The following is a 23,702-nucleotide window of genomic DNA, read 5'->3' on the forward strand; positions in this document are numbered from 1 at the left end:
CCAGCCAGAAGGTGGAAACAACCCAAGTGCCTATCACCAGACGAATGGATACACAAGCTGTCGTCCACCCATGCAATGGAGTACTATTCAGCCATAAAAAGAAATAGAGTCTTGATACATGCTACACCTGGATGAACCTCAAAAATATTGTGAGTGAAACAAGCCAATCACAACAGCTCACGTAGGGAAACAAGCCAATCACAACAGCTCACGTAGGGAAACAAGCCAATCACAACAGCTCACGTAGGGAAACAAGCCAATCACAACAGTTCACGTATCGTGGGTCCCATTTACACGAAATGTCCGAAATAGGCAAATCCATAAAGACAGAAAGCAGAGAACCGGTTGCCAGGGGCTGCGGAGGGGGGGGCGACTGGATGCTAGTGGGTGCTGGGTTTCTTTCTGGGGTGCTGAGAACATTCTGGAACTGGACAGCCATGATGGTTGCACGTTATGAATGCACTCAACGTCGGAATCGTACACTTTGAAATGGTCAGGATTATGTTGTGTGTGTTTCACCACAATAAAAACAAAACCAAACCAAACCCTGATGCCTGGGTCACACCGGAGGTCTGGGAGCAGTTGATCCGGATGTCCCGTGGGCACCGCCGTCATGACATACCCAGAGAACCTTTGTGCATCAGGCTGGTACGCCTCAGACCCAGTTAGAAAGGAAAGATCTCCAAAAGATACTGTCGAACAAACAGAAACGAGTTGAAGTCTCTGGGGCACTCTCCAGGACGGCCAGCCGGCGGCCACCACACTGGTCTCCCCTGAGAGCCCCAGGCCATCAGGTGGCCCCAGAAGAGGCCCGGTAGGACACACTCAGAGCAGCATGGCTGGTTACCCACCGAGGGTGCTTTGGCCTGCTTTGTCCATTTTAGTGCTTTGCAGTTTGGGTCCTTGCAGCTCCTGAGTTGTCATGTCAATTTAAGATAGAGCTCCTGGTGTCGTGGTGATTCCGGAGTGGGGGCGGGGGGCTGGCTCTTCTTCTCCAAGAGAACTCCAGGCCCCCTCTGTTCTTCCAACTGCCCAGGCCAGGCCCACCCTGCTCCTCATGCCCCTCCTCCAGCATAGCACATGGCCACTATCAGGGAGCCCCCACCCAGTCATTAGGAGCCTGTCTGTGGGGAGGGTGGGGCCGGGGCCACTGACACCACAGAAGACCCTCCTTCTGCAAGGCCATATTAATAGGTGACCCATTTATCTGGGGGCCAGGGCTGCAGGGCCAGCCTAGCCTGGCTGCTCCCCCATCTCTGCCCCCCTTATCTATCCATGCAGTAACACAAACATCAGGCAAGACAGGTGGCTTTTAACGGTGCGTTTACAGCTAGATGCCTTTGAAGCCTTATCGGGCCACCCCTCCCAGCTCCAGGATTAAAAGCCCGGGAGCCGCCTCTCCTTGAAGCCCAGAAAGCAAGCACTGAGGGCCATGGGGAGCCATAGGTCCTTTGGACCCCTCCCCAGGCCCCACGCCCCAGCTGCTCAGCCAGCAGCCCTGGAGCGGCAAGCTCCACTCAGCCTGGGATGCTGGCTGTAGAGCGAGGTGGTGGGGCAGCCCCCCACTCTGAGGTTGGCTTGGGACTTGGTTTGCTCTGGAGAGCCAGCAGGCTAGCTGTCACGCAGCACCTGCTCCTGGGAGCCGGGTCAAGTGCTCACCCAGAGGGTGGGCCCACAGTGTGTCTGTGGGGCTGGCAGTGTGTAACAAATGGATGAATGCATGAGGGACTAAGTGAATGCGCGCCAGGGGATGATCCCAATAATCACCCTGCCAAGTGGGCATCACTGTCTCTGGGCTACAGATGAGTAAATTGAGGCTCAAGCTCACCTACTATGTGCCGACCCTGCCCACTGAAGGTCCCTAAGACAGGAGGCAGATGTGCCAGTATCACGGGGAGTGGGGGGACTGCCCCACATCACGGGAGCCTGTATTCAAGGGGTGCTCGGTGAATATGGGCACTCCTCGTGGGCACTTGTTAAGTGGGAGGGGGTGCTGCCCCATATCACGAGGTCCTGCACGCGGGGGGCACAGGTGAACAGGGCCTCCTGCCCCGTATCACTGGGTACAGGGGGTGCTCTATCCCGTATCACAGAGGCCCAGGTGCTCGGTCATTCTGTCCCAATGAACTTTGTTCAGTGAGGGCTGAAGACACAGCATCTTCCATCTCACCTCTCACCTGTGTCCTCAGGCAGGTCCTATACCTGAGAGGATACTGGTCCAAGCCCACAGCCCTGTCTCCACCTGCTCCCAGCCCAGGTGCATCATGTTACCTCCCTGGGCCTCAGTTTCCCCATTTGCAAAGCTGGCGAGCTCCGAGTTCCGGATGCCTCCCCAGGTTACAGGTGGGGAATTGAGACTCTGAGGTGAGACTCTCCTGCTGCCTCCAGGGGGAAGTCCCCCCCCATCCACAGGTCTCTGAGCCCCCTCCCTCACTGCAGTGAGCACTCCCTTCCAGCTGCACACTCCTACCCCTCACCCTGCATGCCTCTGAGCCACCAGCTTGTCCTCCAGGTTGTCGGATGGAGCCCCCAAGTCTTGTTGGGCCTCTGCTGTGTTCCCCAGAGCCTCGGTGGTCCCCACTGCCCCACAGCACTGGTACAGATCACAGACCCTGTGTGTATGCTGGTCTCTGGTTCTGGAGGTTGGGGAGGAAAGGTAGGGTGGAGGGAAGGCAGAGGGACAGGGTGAGGGAAGAGGAGGGAGGAGAAAGAAGCAGGGAAGGAGGGAAGAGGAGGAGAAGAAGATAAGGGAGGGGAGGGAGGGTGGGCCAGGGAAAGAGGGAGGACAGAAGGGACAGAAGGGGTGGTGGAAGGGGGGTTCCCTGTCCCCCACACAGAGGGCAAGCAGGCCCCTCTGAGCCTGTGTCAACCTCTGTGACTCCACACACACCCAGCCTCGCGGGCATTGAAGGGTCTTGGGGCCAGACAATCTGCCCTGATCCCCATCGGGGGCTCCTAGGCTGCCCTTTGTTGCTCCCCCTCCATATCCTGGACATCTCACTGCCCAGGCCCAAGTTGACATTTAGCCCCCCCACCATCCTGAGGTCCAGAAAGGAGTGGGTGGGAGGGGCCTGGGCCAGGCTGCCGCTATCCGTTTACACCCCAAACAGAACCTCTGTACCCTTTAAATGGTCACTCTGCCTCCCCACTCCCCCAGCCCCTGGCAACCATTAATCTGCTCTCTGTCTCTCTGCATTTGTCTGTTCTAGATGTTCCATGTAAATGGGATCATGTGGTATTTATCCTTTCATATCTGGCTTATTTCACTCAGCGTGTTTTCATGGTTCATCTATGTTGTAGCATGCATCAGGACTTCATTTCTCTTTATGTCTGAGTAGTATTCCATTGTATATTGTTGTTGTTAGGTGCCATCAAGTCGGTTCCGACTCATAGCGACCCTATGCACAACAGAATGAAACACTGCCCGATCCTGAGCCATCCTTACAATCGTTGTTATGCTTGAGCTCATTGTTGCAGCCACTGGGTCAATCCACCTCGTTCAGGGTCTTCCTCTTTTCCGCTGACCCTGTCCTCTGCCAAGCATGACGTCCTTCTCCAGGGACTGATCCCTCCTAACATTGTATACGTGGACCGCATTTTGTTTATCCTTCATCTGCTGATGGGCACTTGGGTTGTTTCCACCTTTTGGCTGCTGTGAATGGCGCGGCAGTGAACATTGGTGTACACGTGCCTGTTTGAATCCCTGCTTTCAGGCCTTTTGGGGATATACCTAAGAGTATAATTGCTGGGTCATACAGTAACTCTGTTGGGCTTTTTCACCCTTTTGAGCACCTCCTGTGTGCAGAGCCTGGCCAAGGCTTTGCCTGTGCCAGCCAACCTCGCAGCTCCTCCCAAGCCCTCCATCAGGAAGTCCCCTTTGCAGATGAGGCCCTGGGCTCAGAGAGGCTGGTTTCCTGCCCCAAAGTGGCCCAGCTCACAAGGGACAAAGTCAGGATTCAAACCTGACTGGAGCGGGGGGAACACAGAGTAACAGGGGCCAAGCCCCAGCCCTCGACTCAGCCCCAGTCTCCTGATGTGGACCCAGTTCAAGGGTCAGCCCTGCTGGGTGGAGGGCCTGATGATGTCCCTGCCTCTGCCCTCCCCATGGGGACACCCCTTTGTCATGCACACACAGAGCCACTGCAGCACATATACACATGGGATGAGAACACGCCGAAACAGAAGCACACAGGCGAGCACCTGGTGTACTGAGAAGCCACCTGCTGATCCGTGTTCAAGCGCACACACCACACGCCACAGGCAAGGACTCATCTGCACACGCCTTTGTGCACCTGCATAACCTGCATGCACCTGCACCCACATGCCTGCACCTGCATGTACCGACATATACCTGCACACGCCTGCGTGCAAACTGAACCCACATGCACATACCTGCATGCGCCTGCACATGCCTATACACTTGTGCACATGGTCCCCATGCAGTGGCTGTGGCCACACTCATGCACACACAAACACCCACACACATGCATCTGGCAGCACAAAGGCACCCCCACCAGTGCCCCAGGAGGAGACGGGAAGGCCTTGTGGGGGAAACATCCGCAATGGTCCACGGTCTGGCCAGAGCCTGGGGAGGCCTCATGATGCCTCCTGCCGCTCCCAAGAGTCCAGGGCCTGGCCATCAGTCACCAGCAGGGGCCTTGGCAGGGGGCAGGAAGGCCCTCCCTGGCTCCGCCTCCTTGGCTGTTGGCCAGGATCCTGGCCTCCCCTGTGAGCCCTGGACCATCCCAGGTCTGCAGGAAGGCCAAGGGGGTGATGTTGGGGGGCCGTGCACTCAGGATTCTCCCCACTTCTGTGAGGCACCAGAAAGCAGAGAGTGGGGAGGCAGCTGGGCGGTACAGCCCACGGAGGCATGCCCCTTCTGCCCAAATGCGGCCATTGCGTCTCGTCCACAGAGCAAGCAAGTCAGGAGGCATCGCCCCAGCCCCACTTGGCGCCGTGGCTCAACCAGGTCCCAGCACCCTGAGGCTGGAGCTGCCACACCCACTGGGCCACCCAGAGCAGATGACTCAGCCCAGGGGCCCAGTGCCCGCAGCCCCCTGGGGCAGCTATCTTCCAGGAGGGGCAGGGCAGGAGGTGTTTCCCAGACCCAGTCATCCACTTAGGCCATGGCTCCATCTAAAGGGCATTGACTTTGTGCCTGAGCCCCCAATTCAGACAAGGAAACAGAGGCTAGAACTTAAGGTCAGCCCCAGGGGATCGGCTGTGGCCCTCGACGAGGGGCAGGAAGCCCTGGACCCACCTCAGCCTCCAGCACTGGGCTGGTGGGGTGGCTCCCCACTGCCACCCCCACATGCTGCAATGCCTCCCAGCAGGCCTGGCCCCTCGGCTCCTCCTCATGAACCACTTGGCTCCAGCCAACAGGATGGCCGCGATTTCGGGGAAACAATCCGATCTCTATGTGGGCTCAGGCCAGACCCGTTCTGCCACTTGTGTGTGGACGGCAGAACCCGTCCGGCAGCTTTGGCAAGTCCCTGCCTCCCTACTGCTCCTGGCTGAGAGAAGAGAAAACCAGTAAATCGGGTTTGGCCAAAATCATGTCTTGTTACTGTGCAGGTTCACACACTGCTCACTTCTAGCTCCACTGGGCATGGACAGTTCCGGACTCAGGCTCCGGGGGTCTGCGTGACGGAGGGGCACGTGAAATGCCTGAGGGCGCTGGCACTGCTGGCTAGCTGGAGTGGGCCACCCAACCGAGGGTGAGAAGCTGGGCTCACTGCACAGGTAGGGGCAGCCACGGAGGGGTTCCATGCAGGAGCCAGGGGTGGCAGCTGGACTGTCCTCGGCCAATGGGTGGCATGGGGACCACACAGCCACCTGCTCGGGGGCACATGGCCTGGGGCCAAGCCGGGGAGGGGTTCAGCAGCTTCCTGGGTGGCTGGATGGGGCAGGGCCCAGGGGTAGAGACACAGGCCGTGCCCACTGCACCAGGAAGTTACACTTGAGGGGGCACAGGTGAGGGGACGGGGCACCAGGAAGGGTCAGCGGCTACACACTCCATCCAAGATCTGCCCCAATGCCCAGTTCTCACTCGGGCAGGGCAGAGTGTAGCCAGGGCAAGGGGTGAGGGTGCCTTGTCCTCCTGTCAGCACTGGGCACCATGAACACACAGCCGCCCTTGGCCCCATGCCCACCTCCCCCACTGGCCTCAGCCAGCCAGCCAGCCAGGGCGGACGGCGGGCACTGTGGGGCAGATGCCCTGCCCACCCGGGGAGTTGGGTTGCAGGCCAAGGTTACCCGAGCCGCATCTGCCACCTTGCCTGGCCAAGCCCAGCACCAGCCTTGTCCCTCCGTGGATGCATGCACCATGTGCATGGTGGGGTGGGGGGGGACACTGAGGGAGCACATGTCTGCACAGGTGTGTGTTGGTGTGTACCAGGTGTGCTTCTCCATATATGCAGTGTGGTGTCATTTGTGTGTGCACATGTGTGTCACAGGTATGTCATGTCTGGTGGATGCTAGAAACTGCTCTGGTAGGGACAATTCTCTGGATACTGCCCCAGAACTGGCCTAGGAGGTCACCTGGAGACCGGCTTGAGCCCCGTTCTGACCCTTGTGAGCAGGTGACCATGGACAGGTGGCATCTTTCTGAGCCTCAGCTGCTTCCTCTGTAGAATGGGCCTCTCGTGGCACCCGCAGGCGGTGGGGGGCCCATGTGAAGCTCCTCATGTGAGGCTGGAGGCTGCTCGTTCCCAGCCGCCTGTCAGGCAAGCAGTCGTTAAGAGCAGCCCCAGGAGCTGAGACTCCTCGTGCCTCCAGGAGCCAGAGGCTCGCCACCATGGCCAGCTTTATGGACAGGGAAACTGAGGCACGGCCAGGCACTGTGGAAAGGCCTTGCGCTTCAGAGGGTAGGTGCAATTCTGGAGCCAGCCAGACCGGAGCTTGCATCCTGCCTCCACCTGATAGGTCCTCAACCTGCACTGGCCTCAGTCTCAGCATCCACGTCTGCAAATGGGCGACCATGACCCTCCACGAGGGCTGTGTGGGCTGCACCCTGAGCCAGGCCAGGCACACAGGGGGTGCTCCAGAGGAGCATGGGCGGTGCCTCTCTGAGCCCATCTTCCTTGCACCCTCGGCACAGTGTAGTGTAAGCATGGTGCGTGGCACAGAGCTGGCAAGTGCGGACCGGAAGCCACCGCGGCTGCTATTGCAGCTGTTGTCAGTGTTGCCTTTCTGAGGGGGACAGACAGGCAGACAGACAGACTCAGTTGGCTCAGCGCTCCTCGGGGGAAGGCCCTGTTGGAGGCAGGGGTGCCCCAGGAGGAAGGTGGGAGGGGTGTTGAGCTGACCACATGCCTGGGGTACTCAGCCTTGGCAGACCTTGGAGCTCCATGCCCAGGCAGGGCCCCTTTGGCTCAGCAATGACACATGGGGATGCTGGCTTGTTGCTGCCATCCTCAGACAACCCAAGGTGCTCAGAGGCCCTGGTGCCCCCAGAGGGCAGGACTGGATCTGGCTCCAGCCCCAGGGCAGGCAAGAACGGGCACCACCACAGGCCGAGTTGCTCAGCCCAATGGGGCTTGTCCAGACAGGGGCCAGGGTGCCTTCTGTGGTGTGGTGGACAGGACAGCATCTCACCTGGGAGGTAGGAGGGCTCCGGGGCTCAGTGGCCACAGCAAGCGACTGTCCCAAGATGTGAGTATGTGTGCTGGAACTGAGGCCCTCACCCTGAACTTGGGGCACGCGGCCTCCCGTACAGACAAGTCTTTTGGCAATGGGACTTGAGGGTGTCTAGGGGACGAGGGACCTGTAAGCAAGGCTGGCTGCCACCCAGGGTCCGTGTGTGAGCATCAAGCCAGAGTCTGAGCGAGGCTCTAGTGGGGGGCTGCACAGGGTGGTAGGCAGGCAGCGTCTCTCCCGCCACTCACCCAGCACTCGCTGCCTGCCCGGCTCCAGGCTAAGCACATTACCTTTGTTACCTGTGTTGCCTGGCTGGAGCCTAACATGGGAGAAGCTCAGAGAGGTCAAGCAGCTTGCCCAGGGCATGGAGGATAAAGAGCAGAGCTGGGATCCCCACCCAGGGCTCTCAACTTGGAAGCCCATGCCTTTGACCTTTGGCCCAGACTGACTCTCAAGGGCCAGCACCTTTCAGGGGGACCCCTACTCCACTCAGGCCAGTCCACAGGGGTGCACCCTCTTCTCTGGGGTGCTGAGAACCCAGGCTCCGCACACCCCTGGGCCTTGTGCAGCCCCCAAGTCTGCATAGGCAACTCAACCCCCAGGCAGCAGCCTAGCCCCTCAGGCCCCGGCAGACTTGCTCCCCTGTGGGCCCCTGCCCCCAGCTCAGGCCCCAGCATCTGTGACACCTCCAAACCTGTCAACCGTGTGGAGCGTCCAAGCCTGGAGAACCCCAGCCCGTGGTCAGAGTCCCCCCACCCCACCCTAGCCTAGCACTCCAGCCAGCTCCACAAGGCCCGACAAACACCAGACCAGGACACCTGGGGGCACGGGCTCCTGACCCTTTGGCCAGAGGCCTCCAGGGCGTGGGCTCATGTGGGTGATACAACCTTGGTTCAAGAAACCGCAGCGCCAATCTCTCCCAGAACAGCTGCTCAGGCAGAGCCTTCACCCAGATGGACCACCTTGCCCACCCCCATGCCCCCCTTCTCCAGGAGCATCACAGTGCCACACTGGCCCCAGGGAACAAGGCTTCCCCAAGAAAGCAGCCCTTCAGCTCCAAGACGGGAGCCCCTGACTCCAGTCACAGAGACCTGCCTCAGGCCTTGGTGGTGCCAGCCCAGTCTGCCCTTCCTCCCCCACCCAGTCTGTACCCCGCTCCAGGTACCACCCCTGCCCTCAGCACCCCGCCCAGAGCTCGCTCTGATTTTCTGGGAGGGTGGGGGGGCTGGGGCTGAGCAGGATGATGGGATGGGTGGGCTGGCTTGGGGACAGCAACAGAGGCCAGGGGTCTCCAGGAGGCGGTCCCAAGGCTGCCACTCCATCAGATCGGGGGAGACAGCAGGGCAGCACCGAGCGAGACCACTCCGGAACTGTACCTGGGCAGATTGTGTGAGATCCCTGGGCTTGTTTCTCCTCCTGAGAAATGAGGGTGCCGCCACCTGGTGGGGTGTCTGGGAGGGGGAAGGGGAGCCAGCCGGAGAGCGGCACTGCACCCAAAGGTCAGAGTGCCACACGTTCACAGGGCGGAGGGCTCTCCACACTGTTGAGTGCATGTAGAGGGGTGTGAATGGTGGCCCCGGCAAGCCGGGGTAGAAGGAGGACCTCATGGCCAGGCAGGGCCTGCTGGGTGCTGGGGGGACGCAGAGGAGCCTGGGGTGCGGGCAGAGCCGGCAGAGGAAACCTGGTCCCACCAGCCCCCACACCACCTGATGTCATCAACCGCAGTGCCTGCCTCTTCCGTGGACCAGGCCCAGGGTACAGGGGTTCCCGTGATGGCTCCTTGGCAACAGTGGCCCAGCCCACGGCCCACTCGCAGTGCTAGGGCCAGGGAGGAGCTGCCCGTCAGTGGGTCAGGTGGGCCTTCAGGTTGCAGTGGCTCAGCCCCTTCCCATCCACCAAGGCCCAGCTCCACGTCTTACCTCCCCAGGGCCCTCAGCATGGCTGGGCCAGCACCCACACGAACCCTAGAGAATAGGCAGGCAGAGATCCTGGGGGATGGGCATGCAGAGATCCCAGGGGTACAGGCACACAGGGACCCCAGAAGGGAAGGCAGGCAGGAAGCCCTGGAGACAGGCATGTTGGGACCCCTGGAGGTGGGCAGGCAGGGACACCAGGGGAATGGGAGACGGAAACCCCAGGAGATGCCCCCACTGCACACAGGACTAACGTGCAGGGTCTGTAGCCCTGGGAGCAGAGTTCAAATCCTGACCCTGTCATGTCCCACTGGGTGGCCAGGGCCAGTTATGTGACCTCTCTGAGGCTCAGTTTCCCCATCTGAACGGTGAGCTCTTCACTCTGTGGTCAGGACCAAGTGGTCAGGAAACGGTAACCGGAACGATTACTAATACCAGTCATGCATCTGTGCCCCCACCGGCGGCCCTAGTTTCCCCTCAGCCACTTCTGGAATTCAGTGTCTTGATCGTCCCCAGGTGAGCTCCAGCCCAGCCTCCAGTTGGGGGCCCTTCCCAAGACCCCTCATGCCCAGAGCCCTGCCCCCGACGCAGGCCACCCAGGCAGTGGCCTCCACTGGCAGGGCCGCCTGGGTAGGTCTGCGAAATGTGTTTGGGGAGCCCTACCTCCTGTGGGCCTCTCACTCCCACAACACCCCAGTGGGCCCTGCCCAGCCAGCTCAGGGCTCCCAGGTTCTGCCAGGCCTCAGGCCAAATGCTCTTCTCCTCACTTGCAGCTGCCCTGGCACAGGCTGTCTAGGGTCTGGTCCCAGCTCTGCCCTGACCCCTGACCCCTAGCCTGGCCACGAGGACCCAGCCCGCTGTCTGAGCCTGGCGCACACGGAGCACGTAGAGTGGCTTTGGTGGCTGGCCTGCCACTCAGCCTCAGGTGGCCACTGGCACTGTGAGGACCACAGTGGTATGTGGGCGTTTGGAGGTTCCTGTTGGGGCTACTCCGCAGAACGCCACCGGGAGCAGATCTTTAAGTGCGAACCCGATCCTGTGCCCGCCCTCAAGAGGACACGGCAGAGCGCAGGTGCGCTTTGAGCTGGGAGGCGTGTCGGGGGCGGAAGCTCCAGCGACTTCCCACTGCTGGGCACAGAGCGTCCTTGCGGGGCGCACGTGAAGGCTGGGCCGAGGGGTGGTAGACTCCGTGGTGCAGGCGAGGTCGTGGCATTCAGGCCCAGAAAGGTGAGCCTCCGCGTGTTTAGAGCCCACAGCGGCCCCTCGCGGGCAGATCAATGTGAGGTGCCAGGGAGGGAGGATGTGAGGCCCTCGGTCTGAGCACCAGGCAGCCTAGCGTCAGAGCGTGGACCCTGCTCTCCAGTGAGTGACTCTCGGCGTGAACTGAGAGGCTCAGAGTACGGGTCCCCTGTCTGTGAAGGAGGCTAGTGGAGATACCAGCCCTGGACAGAGAACCAACATGCAGGCATGGCCCCCATGGTCCCGGGCTGGCAGGAAAGTCACACAGAGGCACAGGGAGGAGGGGCGTTGGGGCACCAACAACACTGCCCCCACACTCACTCGCTTGCACTCACACACCCACTCACATTTGCACACTCGCACTCACAAACCCACTCACATTTGCACACTCGCACCCACTCACCTTTGCACATCCACTCACATTTGCACACTCGCACTCACTCACGCATGCTTACATTCACTCTCACTCACATGCTGACATACCCTCATGCTCACATTCACTTGCACACTCACTCTTACCCACCCACGCACCCACACCCACTCACACACACTGAGTCTCATGTGCACACTCACACACACATGCACTCACACCCACACACTCACATGCATGCTCACACACGCCCACTCTCCCAAGCACACTCAATCTGTGTGTACATGCCAATGTGCTGTGTGTATGCATGCCTTTGTGCACGTGTGTCTGTGTATGCATGTCTGTGTACACGTGTGTCTGTGTGTACATGTCTGTGTGCTGTGTCTGTGTATCTGTGTCTGCGTATGCATGTCTGTGTACACGTATGTGTGTACATGTCTGTGGGCTGTGTCTGTGTATCTGTCTGTGTATGCATGTCTGTGTACATGTATGTGTGTACATGTCTGTGTGCTGTCTCTATATCTGTGTACATTTGTGTCTGTGTATACATGTCTGTATGTCTGTGTACACATGTATCTGTGTGTACATGTCTGTGTGCTGTGTCTGTGTGTATCTGTGTCTATGCATGTCTATGTACACTTGTGTCTGTGTGTACATGTCTGTGTGCTGTGTCTCTGTATCTGTATGTCTGTGTACACTTGTGTCTGTGTGTACATGTCTGTGTGCTGTGTCTGTGTATGCATGTCTGTGTACACATATGTGTGTACATGTCTGTATGCTGTGTCTGTGTATCTGTGTATGCACGTCTGTGTACACATGTCTGTATGTACATGTCTGTGTGCTGTGTCTATATCTGTGTCTGTGTATGCATGTCTGTGTACACTTGTGTCTGTGTATACACGTCTGTATGTCTGTGTACATGTGTATCTGTGTGTACATGTCTGTGTGCTGTGTCTGTGTGTATCTGTCTATGCATGTCTATGTACACTTGTGTCTGTGTGTACATGTCTGTGTGCTGTGTCTCTGTGTGTATCTGTGTCTGCGTATGCATGTCTGTGTACACGTGTGTCTGTGTGTGTACATGTCCATGTTGTGTGTCTCTGTGTACCTGTGTTTGTGTACACGTCTGTGTGTGTTATGTCCAAGTTCCCTTGCAGGGACAACAGTAAGCGAGTGAGGGAGGGGGCATACTCTGAGACCAGAGCAATGTAGACGAGCCTCCAGATACGGACTTCACCAGGTGGGGGTGGTGGGGGTGGTGTGGGGCAGGTCACAGGGAGAGGCTCACAGAGCTCTGAGTGGGATGGGGTCCAGATCTTCTAGCCCCCGTCCCAGGTGGCATTCCCTGACAAGGCTCTGGTGTTACCACACACACAGGCCCTTCCTAAGCCAAGGTGACCCCTCTCCCAACTTCCTCCTCTTCAAGCTGGCAACAGAGGAGACGAAGAGCCCAGCCCCACGCCCTGAGTGCGGTGGGGCCAAGGCCAGGGCCTCGGGGAGCCATGGAGACCTTCGTGGAGTCACTGAACAGGCTGAAGGACATCCACGAGAAGGAGGTCCTAGGTGAGTGCAGCAGGAACAGTAGGTCCTGGGCAGGGGTCTCCACAGCCCCCCGGACACATGGCACTAAGGGCCAAGCCAGGCCAGAAAGCTCCTGCCAGCAGTCTCCATTCTCCCCAAACCTGGGGGTCTGTCCCCAGGCCCAGGAAGGGGTGCCCTGACTCAGGCCATGGAGCCATAAAATGGCCACGCACCATCCTGGCCCAGTCCCAGCATGAGTGCTCACTGGAACTCAAAGTGCAGCCAAGAGGGGCAGGACGCGAGAGTGACATTAGGAACGCCTAGGCTACCTGCTACTAGCAGCATCCCAGCTTGTCCGAGCTGTGTTCCCCCAAAGGGAGAAGCCCTGACTCAACCTCGCTCTCTGGGAAGAGGTCTGGGCACCTCTCAGAAGGGAGGGCACCCACCTCACAGTTCCTGGGACTGACTCCCCAGGCTAAAATTCTTCACTTCCCTCCCAGCTCCCCACTCAGTGACAGGCTGGAGTCCCCACTCACCCCACCCCCATGCTCACCCAGACCCTCCTTAAGAGCCTTTCCAGTGAGTGAGCACTCACAAAACCTACCCTCCGAAGGCTTGGGTTACTTCTGAAGTGACCATGAGAGGCAGGGCGGCTGCTGAGACGATGCCCTCCCACCCTTGGGCTCCTGGGACCGCGGGACCCATGGTGGGTCACAAAGCACAATGAGGAGGTCTTCAGGAACTGTCCCCAAAGCCACTTTATTTCAACACTCACCACATCCCCTGAAACGGCCCCCTCTTGGCTCCTCACTGTCCTTCCCAAGACAGGCCAAGGTGTCAGGTCACTCACAGCATCACAGTCCCTGCCAACCTCCAGAAAGATGCCACAGAGCCCAGGACCCCCAGGGAAGGGGGACAGTTGGCCCAGACCCCAGGTGCAGAACCAGAGTGACCAGGTGGAGCTAAGGCTGGAGTGTCCAGTGGCTGACCAGGCAGGGACCCATTGGGCAGGGTGGCCTGCGAGTCTCCCTCAGGGAGTCTGGGAGAGGACCCAGGGGTCCAGAGATACCATGGGCAGGAGGTACCAACTTATGACTCTGCCCTGCCCCACCGTGGGGGAGGCAGGGTGAACATATGGGGTCTGGCCCTCAGCCTCTCTCCCCCTCCTGCTAGGCCTGCAGAACAAGCTCCTGGAACTGAACTCTGAGAGGTGCCGGTGAGTGCACGGTGGCCCCGGGCCAAGTGGGCACAGGGAGCAGGGACTGCAGCCCCTCCGGGAGTCTGGACCACCAGGCCCCCAGGATGCCGGTAGTGCCATGACCCCAGGGGAAACTGAGGCTGGGAGGGGTGGGTGAGTTGCTTGTCACAGTCACACAGTGAGTAGGTGATAGAGCTGGAACTTGAGCCCAGTGTGTCAGCCTCCAAGTCCACCACTGAGCAGGGACCCCCAAGGTGGGCAGCCCACAGGGCGTCTTCCTGCCCCAGGGCAGCAGCAACAGCGCACCTGAGACGCCCCCTCCTCTGGCGCAGACGATGGGTTTACACCTCAGGTCCCCATCTCACAGACGGGGCTACACTTCTCCCCTGAGCGCTGACACTACGATGGGCACATGGACAGAACAAACGTCCTGAAGTGTAGTGCCATGACTCCAGCTTGAGAGCGCTGGGTTAAGCTCCACTTTATAAGCACAGGTCCCCACAGGGGGACACAATGAGCAGGACGAGGCCCTGAGCAGGCACCCCAGGGGAGAGCTGCCCTGTGGAGGCCTCAGGCTGGACAGAGGGCCCGAGTGTGCGGTGACCCTGGCAGAGAGGAACCCCCCTCTCGGTTTGCTACCACAGGGATGCCCAGAGGATGGAGGAGCTGTTTGCCAAGAACCACCAGCTCCGGGAGCAGCAGAAGGCGCTGACCGAGAATGTGCGGGTGCTGGAGAACAGGTGAGGCCACGCTCTATGGGGCGGGGGGAGGGGGCGGCGGAGCTCAGGGACAGAACGGGTTCTTCGGTGAATGCGTTTGGGAGACACTGGGGTAGGCCAAACCAGGCAGGTCCTCCACTGCACGACTCCTCAGGTCCTGACGTAGACTGCACTTTCAGAATTCCTTCCCAAACTTAACTGAACGTGAAACCCTTACCTCACAGGGCAGGGCATGGGGTGGGGGGTCTACGGAACACAGGCTGGGAAAGGGACTGGCACGCCCTGGGAGGGGGCAATAAGGGATCTGGCATACCCTGGGAGGGGGCAATAAGGGATCTGGCCCCCGCCTCTGTGGGCCTCGGTCCCTCCGAGTGATGCGAGTCGGCTGGCTGTACTCTCAGCTCGGCCTCTCACTCCTGCCCCCAGGCTTCGGGCCGGCCTGTGTGACCGCTGCATGGTGACCCAGGAGCTGGCCAGGAAAAAGCAGCAGGAGTTTGAGAGCGCCCACCTGCAGAGTCTGCAGCACATCTTCCTCCTGAGTGAGCCCCGCCGCAGCCGCCCGCCCGGGTGTACTGGGCTCCGGTCATCCTGTCTGGGGGCCCCAGGGCTACTGGGTGTGCTGTGCCCACCCCAGCGTCCTGTCTGGGGGGACCAGGTCTACTGAGTGTGCTGTGCCCCCCTGCAGTGTCCTGTCTAGGAGTTCCTAGGGCTACTGGGTGTGCTGTGCCCACCCTAACATCCTACCTGGGGGTCCCAGGGCTACTGGGTATACCATGATTGCCCCCCATCTCTGAGAAAGGGGAGGAGGCAACCACCTCGTGCCATGGGGGGGGGCACCACACCCCATTTTACAGACAAGGAGACCCATGCCCAGGGCCCATGCCAGGCACAAGACCCTAGCTGGCCCCGCCATGTCCCCCACTGTTAGTCCCTGGACTGGGGGCTCCTTGCCCCACTCTGGGCCCCAGCTTTCTCCTAACATTGAGGAGGGCCACAGTCCTACCAATGACAAAGGACAAACCCCCTTCCCTGAAGTCCCCAGGGGCAAGCTTGGAACTGGGGGAGGACCTGTCACTATTCACACCCTCAAGGCAAGCATTTATGGGGCACCTGCTGCATGCCAGGAGCCCTGGTGGTACAGTGGTTAAGAGCTCAGCTGCTAACCAAAAGGTCAGCAGTTCGAATCCACCAGCCACTACTTGGAAACCCTATGGGGCAGTTCTACTCTGTCCTATAGGGTTGCAATGAGTCGGAATCGACTCAACCGCAACGGGTTTGGTTTTATGGTTTACCGCATGCCAGGCCCTGGGCCAAGTGCTGGGGACAAAGCTGGGAACCGGACAAGAAGGGGACATCCCTCGGGCTGTAAGGACCCCCTCCCTGGTCCTGCTCCTCCCCCCAGCTGCATCATTAATCAGTGACTTCCACAGCCAATGAGATGACCAGGCTGAAGGAGGAGAACAGGAGCTTGAAGGAGGAGGTGAAGCGGCTTCGGGGCCTGGAGTGAGTGGGGAAGGAGGCATGATACCCCAATTCCCCACAGCCCACCCACAGCACCCATGGCACACGGGTGGGGGGACCAGGGCACAAGGTGCAGGGGGAAGGGTGAGGGGACTCCCAGGCCACCTCCCAAAGAGAGACTCCTAAGTTAATGAACAGCAGCCGCCCCCAGGGATGCCCCCAAACGAAATGGGTCCCCCACACTTGAAGCAGCTCTGACCCTGGAGGCTCTGCCAGGGGCGTGTGGACTGAGAAGAGCCTCAAGGATGATGCTGAGCTGTGCGGAAGGGGTGCTGATGGTGGACTCACAGACAGGGTCGAGAGCTGGGTCTCCCTGTCACCCGGGTCCTCTGAGGAGAGCCTGGCCCCGAGGAGAGTGCCTGGTTTTTCTGCTAGCCTTGGTCACTGTCCTCCCTCACCTCCCCATCTCTGCCTCCCCTCCAGAGACAGGCCCAAGCCCCTGAGCAGGGAGGGTGCTACGGACCCCCCTTCACCCCTGCTACTGCCCTCCCCTGGCGGCCAGAAGGCTGGTACTGAGAAGTCACCGCAAGGCCATGAGGAGCCTGAGGCCGAGTGCCCCAGCATAGATCCACGGGGAGAAGGTGAGTGCAGGGTGGGAGGGGCCCAGCAGGATCATGGAGCCCCCCCAGGCTGTGCCCAGCCTCTCCTGCCCATTGTCTCTCCCCTACAGAGCAGCCACTGGGGTACAGGACATCATCTGCCACCAAAATCTCCCCAGGTGCCAACCTGCCCGGGCCGCGGGCCCCAGACATGGTGAGGGCAGGACCCCAGGCAGGGCACTGGGCACCAGCCTCACAGCTCCAACGGGTGGGGCAGTGACCTTCGGCCTGCACACAGCTTGCCTAGGATCGGGGGTGAAGGGTGGCGGCCCTCACCCCCACTGACCGCCCACCCTGTGCATGGCTTGCCTGGGATCAGGGGTGAAGGGTGGCGGCCCTCACCCCCACTGACCGCCCACCCTGTGCATGGCTTGCCTGGGATTGGGTGGAGGGTGACAACCCTCACCCCCACTGACCGCCCACTCTGTACATGGTTTGCCTGGGATCAGGGGTGAAGGGTGGCGGCCCTCACCCCCACTGACCTCCTGCCCTGTGCATGGCTTGCCTGGGATTGGGTGGAGGGTGACAACCCTCACCCCCACTGACCGCCCACCCTGTGCATGGCTTGCCTGGGATCGGGGTGAAGGGTGGCGGCCCTCACCCCCACTGACCACCCACCCTGTGCATGGCTTGCCTGGGATCAGGGGTGAAGGGTGGCAGCCCTCACCCCCACTGACCGCCCGCCCTGTGCAGAGCCCGCAGCGCATCTCCAACCAGCTGCATGGGACCATAGCCGTGGTACGGCCTGGGTCCCAGGTGTGCCTCGTGGACCACAGCTCCTCCAACGGGACACCCCCGCCACCCACCAGGAGCAGCCCGCCCAGCCCTAACTATGAGCCCAGCCTCCCACTGGACAGGTAAGGGCCCCACCCACTGCCGCTGCCTGTGCGGCCTCACCTGAGGTCCCCTCTCAGACTCTGGTCCCCCTCCTTCCCAAAAGAGGCCAAGCCGTCCCTCTGATTATCCCTCCAGGAGCCCCTGCCCTACCCTGCCTTGGCTTTTCCTGGGTACCTGCCTAGCACAAAGTCCCCGTGCGGATGCCTCCTGAGTGGCCGGGGCTGGGGGGACAGGGAGAGCAGATGGGGCCCACTCCTTGCAGCTTCTTTACCAGGACTCGGCACCGGGAGCCTCTCCTGTCCATCTAAGGCCCAAGGGTTGTATCTGAGGAGAGTGCCCGGGATTGCGTGGGAGGAAGGGGGCACTCCTGATGTGCCTGTGGAGAGAAGGTCCTGCTGGAAACCCAGAGATGGAAGCGGGCATCCAGGCCCTCCTCAGTACCCTAGCCTCAGGCCCTCTAGCCAGGTCCACAGCTGCCCACATGGCTTGGCGTCCAGAGCCTACCCTCACCTCCCTAGGCCTCAGTGTCCTCACCTGCAAAATGGGGGGCCGCCGTCTCTCCCCCCAGGGCCCACAGGACCGTTACTGGTCCCACCAGCCTTCATGTGGCCCCTCCTCCGCAGCCTCCTGCGGGCCTCCCGGCCCTCCACCATGGCCTTTGAGGCCCTGAAGCGCTCCCTCCAGGCTGACCGCCTTGGCCTCCTGAGCCGCCACCTGGCCCTGCGCATCCACAGCCCCCGCAGCAGCTCCCTGAACCCCACCATGGCCCCTGATGGCCCCCGGCCAAAGACCCTAAAAGCTGTGGAGACTGAGAGCTGGGAGGGGCCCACGGGCCTCCTGGGCCTGCCAGGGACCCTGGCGGATGTGAGGGACCCACGGCTGGAGGGCACACTGCACCTGCTCCTGACCCAGCGGCGGCTTCGAGTGCGAGCTGGCAGTGCCAGGCCAAAGGGCCTGCCTGTGCCAGGGGGCATGCCACCCTCCCCGCCCACTGGACCAGACTCCGAGGGCCCTGAGGACATCAAGGTGGCCAGGGCAGGACTGACCACAGCAGCCTGGCACGAGGGGTGGCACCCACAGCCCACAGACGGGGGCAGCCCCAGGGGCGAGATGGTTGCGGCTCTCCAAGAATATGCCCCAGACAAGCCCCTAGACCTCTCAGATCGGGGCCGTGGCCGCAACGCCCCCAAGCCTGCCTGCCACCCTGGGTCACTCAGCCCCCCAACCACCCACACTCCCAGCCCAGAGTCACCCCAGGGAGCTGAGCCACCTGCCCAGTCCAGACCCCTAATCCCCAGCCCCCAGGCAATCAGCAATCGCACCAAGGGGGCCAGAGCACCAGAGACTGAGGAACCCCCAACCCCACTGGTAAGGGCCCAGCCCCAGCCATGCGTTCAGTCCCCATCCTGGGCCTCCAACCGCTCTACCCCAGCAGGGTCTCGAGGGGCAGATGGCTCTTCCTCTGCCCTACCATGCCCACGAAGAAGGGTGGTGGGCGTGCCCAATTCACACTAGAGGGGAAATGGCCCTCAGCCGAAGGCTCCTTCGGGCTGCATCCAGGGCTGGCTGGGTTGGGGGGCAGAGGCAGTCCCCCAAAATGAACTCAAGCCACTTACTTGGCTCTCCCCAGACCCCCCCACAGCCCCTCCCAGAACACCGCCTCAGGCTACCCTCTTCAGGTGGGATGGTGAATGAGCCCAGAGGGAGGCCCAGGCAGCCCACCCACCCAGAGAGGCCTGACACTGATGGCCACACAGGTGGGCATGAGCACTGCCCAGGGGCACGAGGGTCTGTCTGGGAGGGGTACCTGCTGGGGAGGGGGCACCCCGGTGGTCCAGGGCCAAGTTCAGCCTCTGTCTGCCTAACCAGCTTAATCCTGGGCCTGAGTCTCCCACCTGCAGACCCAGAAATGGAGCTGGGGCCCCAGGTGGGCACTCCTCCTGCCACACACTGTGAAGGGAAGAGCATCTTAGGGATCAGGGCTGAGGACAGGTAGAGAGATCCCCGTCGCCAGTAGTGATGGCACCCCAGCTGGTGGGTCATTACACAGGGAACTCAGAGCTGCTGGTCCTGGATGAAATCCCAGCTCTGCCTCTCACGAGGACTGTGGCGGGGGGCGGGGGGGGGGAAGGGGGGACAGGCGGCTGGCCCCTCTGTGTCTCAGTGACCTCATCTCAGCCTTCTCGGCGCCAGAGTCACCAGACTCCCAGGCCACCGTCTAGCCCGACCGGCACCCTGTGTCCCGCAGAGTCCAGCAAGGCGAAGGCGCAGAGGCCAGAGTCGGACGGACTGGACGAGCCAGACACCTCGGACAGTGAGGTGGGTCCTGAAAACGCTCCACGGGGCCATCGCTCAGGGCATCTGGGGGTGGGGGGGAGGTCCTCGTCCTCATCTTACCCCTTTCTGCCCAGAAGGCCCCAAGTTCCGAGGCGGATGCCAAGCCCAGCACGCCAAGGGAGGGGCCCAGGTGCTCCTGCGACAAGGAGCTCCAGCACGGTCTGCAGCGCAAACGGAAGCGGGCGTCGGCCCCCCGGGGCAAAGGTACTAGATGCGGGGGCGGGACTAGTGGGGCGGGACCAGTGGGCGGGGCGGGCCGGGGAGGGGGTTGGGGCTGGGGCGGGCCGGGGCGGGCTGGGGCGGGGCGGGGCGGGGCGGGGCCAGCGTGACGGCGCTAGGAAAAAAGGGACGGGTCAGGGGAGAGGCTGGAAGCCCGGCTGGGGCCTAGGGCTGCGGTGGGGGGGCGTCTCGGGGGGGAACTAGGGCTGGGCCAGGACCGGGGACGGGGGCTGTAGCGGGGCGCGCTGGTGGCCAGGCCAGGGGCGGGGTCTAGGGCCGGGGTGGGCCTGGGGCGGGCCAAGACAGGGGGGCCCGAGTGGGGGCGGGGTCAGTGGGCGGGGCCGCGGGAGAGGCCGGGGCTGGGGGCGGGGTAGGAGGGGCCAGTGGGAAGGGCTTGATGGCTGGGGCGGGGCTGAGGCGGGACCTGGGGGAAGGCCTGCCTCACTAACGCATTAACGCCCACCCGCGACACCTCCCCTTTTGGCCATTTGAGGGGTGGGTTTCCTCCTGGGACCAGCTCGAACCCAGAAGCAAAAGCCCCCAAATCCCTCCACAGTGGGCCCCTTAAGAGTAGGGTCTCTGTCAGGCCTGGCAGCAGACGCGGCCCCGGCCCTCCCTCACTGAGTGGCCAGGCCAGTCCCTTCACCTCTGGGACTCGGTTTCCTCACCCGTCAAAGGGGCCGACACTAGGGCTACTGCAAGGATTTAGCAGGTTAACGCGTAGGCGCCGAAGACAGCCATCGTCCCCATTTTCAGCAGCGCCATCACCGTCGTGCCCACCGGTGGCCCGTCCTGGTGGTCCGGGACCCCCGCCCCAGGCCTTCCCGCCCCCTCCCTCTGCGCACACTCCAGTAGCAGCAGCGGCAGCGCAGGCGGGGCCCTGGGGGCGAGGCGTGCTGGCTCCGCTGGGCTGGCGCTGCTCAGACGTTTGCTGAGGGTGGTGCTTCGGGCCCCGCTCCCCGCGTAAGGCCGCAGGGGCTGCGGGCCTGCCTCGGGTGTCCGGACAGCCTCCCCCTTCCCGCTCTGGCCGGGAACGTGAGCTCTGCCGGCCTTCTGGCGCCGGGGCTTTGAACACCTAAGCTAATACCTCGGTGCGGCCGTGGGGCTTGTCCAGGCCCAGCGGCGAAGCAGGACCACTGTTGCCAGGAACGCTCCTCACAGTCGTGAGGGGCCGGCTCCCTGCCTTTTCTCCTGTCTCTGAGGTCCTGGCTGAGGCCGCAGTCCTGTCCATCCGGTGGACGTGTTGGGCAGTTCCCAGGCCTCCAGGATGAGCCGAGCCGCCCCCATGTGGCAAGCAGGTTGAGGTCGTGTCCTACCATCCAGCCAGGCCAGGGGTCAGCTGGCAGGCCTCCCCCATGGGCACCCCTGCTCTGCAGGCTGCCCATCAACACTCCTGTGGCATTACCCTGGTGGTCAGTGAGAACAGGCCCAACACGTGTTGGGCACCCACTGTGCAGGCATGATGCCCTAGGCTCAGCACCAGTCAATGCCCCTTACCTCTCCCGTGGAGGGGGGAAGGCACAGTCATTCCCACCTTTGGGTTTCATGACCTACCTGCCCAGAAGGTAGGATTATCCTGTGCACAGGTGGGGAGATCAAGGCTCAGAGAAGGGAGATAACGTGCCCAAGGTCATAGAGTGAACATGTAGGGTCTAGATTCTAATCCCACCCATCTGACCCAGAACCCGAGCTCTTTCTGCTGTGTCCGCCACACAGTGAACTTCGGAGCAGGCCAACCCAGTATTTGGTGGGTCCAGCCAGGATGGGCCCCCACCACCCATGGTCCCAGGAATCTGGCACATCTGCCCTGTGGTCCCAGCCCCAGGCCAGGCCCTGTGGAGGAGCTCTGGTCACCTGGATGTCACAGTCCTTCTCAAGGCACCAAAAGGGGGGGGTGGGGAGCCGAGGTCAGGCCCTGTCCTCAAGGTCACAGACCTGGAGAGAGGGCTTGAGGCTTCCACCAGATTCCCACGGCTCAGCCTGGGAATCGAATCAGACCACCCTCTACTTCCCGCCCCCATGGATGTCAGTCATTAGTGTGGCCAGCTGACTTTGTGAATGTGGCTCTGGAGGCCCAGGAGCTGCCCAGTGTCACTTCAAGAGGGTCAGCTGCATGAAGCCAGCAGTGCCCAGCCACTTGGGCCTCCCAGCCTGACTTGGGTCCTCCTTCCACAGCCTCCAGGAAGTCCTCCCGAGGGAGATGGAAACCTCCAGAGCCCCTGGCAGTGGGCGGGGGGCCTGGGAGCCCACAGGACACTGAGGACAGCAGCCCCTCACCCAGCAGCCGGGACTGGGAGGAGACCTAGCCAGGCCAGGCGGAGGGGGTGGGTGCTCTCAGGGACTGCACACTCCCCAGCTGCCACAGCCAGGACAGACCACATCACCAAGCAGTGGAGACCCAGGCCAGGTTCCAGGCAGTGAACGGATGGATAGCCAGCAGTGGGGCCAGGAAGGCCTAGAGGGAACCCTCCAACCCCCCAGGATCTCAGAAATGCCTCCTGGCCCAGCGCCTGCTTCTTTGGGGGGAATGGGGAGGGGAGTGTAGAGGAGGATCGCTCAGCTCCTCCTCCCACGCGGGCAGGCCATCCCGGCATCGCACCCCCCCCACCAAGATGCTTCATACCATCCCGGATGCCTCCTCCCCTATGCCTCCCCCCCGCCCCCCCCCCCCCGCCTTCAGCAGCTCCAGCCAAGCTTGAGTGGTCTCGGGCGCCCTCTCGTGGGGTCCCGGCAAACGGGCGTCTGGGGGCAAGACCGGAGGAAGGGGGGATGGTCCCAGGGGCTCGGAGAATAAACCTGTAAAGGAAGAACACACGTGTACCAGCAGAGTCGGGGTCAGGCAGACCTCCACCTGCCTGGACAGGGACCACAGCCTGCGCCCCACCCAAGAGGTGCTTCAATGCATCCCGGAGCTGGAGGTCACTGCTTGCAGGAGGGCAGGACAAAACCAGGTCGGCTGCCCCATTTGCAGAACATTGCAGGAAGCGGAGTGCCCCCTGGGGAGGGCTGAGCATGGTGACACAGCTGGTGTGCACCTGCCCCCTCACCAGCACAGAGCCCCCTCCTCACTGGCATGCTTCGCAGCCACAGGCCCAGCGTTGGCCACTCACAGTTCTGCCATTCTGTATGGGGGCAGCTTGCCCACACCGCCAGAGGACTGAATTCCCAAGAGAACCTGAAGTCCAGGGATGTGTGGTGTGTGTGTGTGTGTTTTCTCACACATGTGCGCATGCACACGTGTGCAGTCTCTCAGCTGTTAGAGGTTACATTGATTTTTCTGGAATCAAATTAAATTAAACCTGTGTGCTGTACACATCTGCTTTGAAGGCCAGGCTCCCTGCAGCTGCCCACCTAAACCCTCTAGTCCCATTTGGGGGGTAAGGAGCTCCCTGGAGGGGTGGTAGTGGCCAGGTGGGGTGAAGGCTGAAAGCCCACGTCCTGTGTCTGCAGGCTGGAGTAGTGAGACCTCCACCTCCCCCCACCACCCATGAGGGCTGTATGTCCAGTAAAGAGGGTGATTGCAGTGAAGGGGGTAGGGGTCCAGCTTGCCGCCCTAGAGCCGAGGAGGGCACCTGAGAGGGGTGGGAAGTG

At 61.6% G+C, this 23,702-nt stretch overlaps 1 protein-coding gene across 16 annotated transcripts; it reads left to right on the forward strand.

The window, feature by feature from the left end:
- Positions 1–5,543: 5,543 nt before the first annotated feature.
- Positions 5,544–22,773, forward strand: RBBP8NL (RBBP8 N-terminal like). Of its 16 annotated transcripts, none has more exons than XM_049869325.1 (16): positions 5,544–5,742; positions 8,631–8,799; positions 8,964–10,778; positions 12,538–12,723; positions 13,855–13,897; positions 14,524–14,619; positions 15,025–15,137; positions 16,029–16,101; positions 16,543–16,700; positions 16,790–16,872; positions 17,412–17,575; positions 18,179–18,923; positions 19,186–19,312; positions 19,804–19,874; positions 19,967–20,096; positions 22,287–22,510. In XM_049869325.1, exons 4-16 carry the CDS (start codon positions 12,663–12,665, stop codon positions 22,415–22,417), a joined length of 1,995 nt encoding a protein of 664 aa, XP_049725282.1. In that variant the 5' UTR covers positions 5,544–5,742; positions 8,631–8,799; positions 8,964–10,778; positions 12,538–12,662; the 3' UTR covers positions 22,418–22,510. The 16 variants fall into 16 exon arrangements, 15 of the variants coding, with proteins under 15 accessions (XP_049725282.1, XP_049725295.1, XP_049725283.1 ...); XM_049869338.1 differs by having other exon boundaries at positions 19,970–20,096; XM_049869326.1 differs by having other exon boundaries at positions 12,587–12,723.
- Positions 22,774–23,702: the final 929 nt, after the last annotated feature.

This window comes from Elephas maximus, chromosome 25, assembly GCF_024166365.1.
Source record: "Elephas maximus indicus isolate mEleMax1 chromosome 25, mEleMax1 primary haplotype, whole genome shotgun sequence".
Taxonomy (NCBI): domain Eukaryota; kingdom Metazoa; phylum Chordata; class Mammalia; order Proboscidea; family Elephantidae; genus Elephas; species Elephas maximus.

Excerpts from the sequence above, each read along its gene's own strand:
- RBBP8NL (XM_049869325.1), top strand. The coding sequence starts at position 12,663 with ATGGAGACCTTCGTGGAGTCACTGAACAGGCTGAAGGACATCCACGAG. Across the intron at positions 16,701-16,789 it reads CATAGATCCACGGGGAGAAG|AGCAGCCACTGGGGTACAGG; the intron begins GTGAGTGCAGGG and ends TCTCCCCTACAG. Across the intron at positions 19,875-19,966 it reads CAGACACCTCGGACAGTGAG|AAGGCCCCAAGTTCCGAGGC; the intron begins GTGGGTCCTGAA and ends CTTTCTGCCCAG.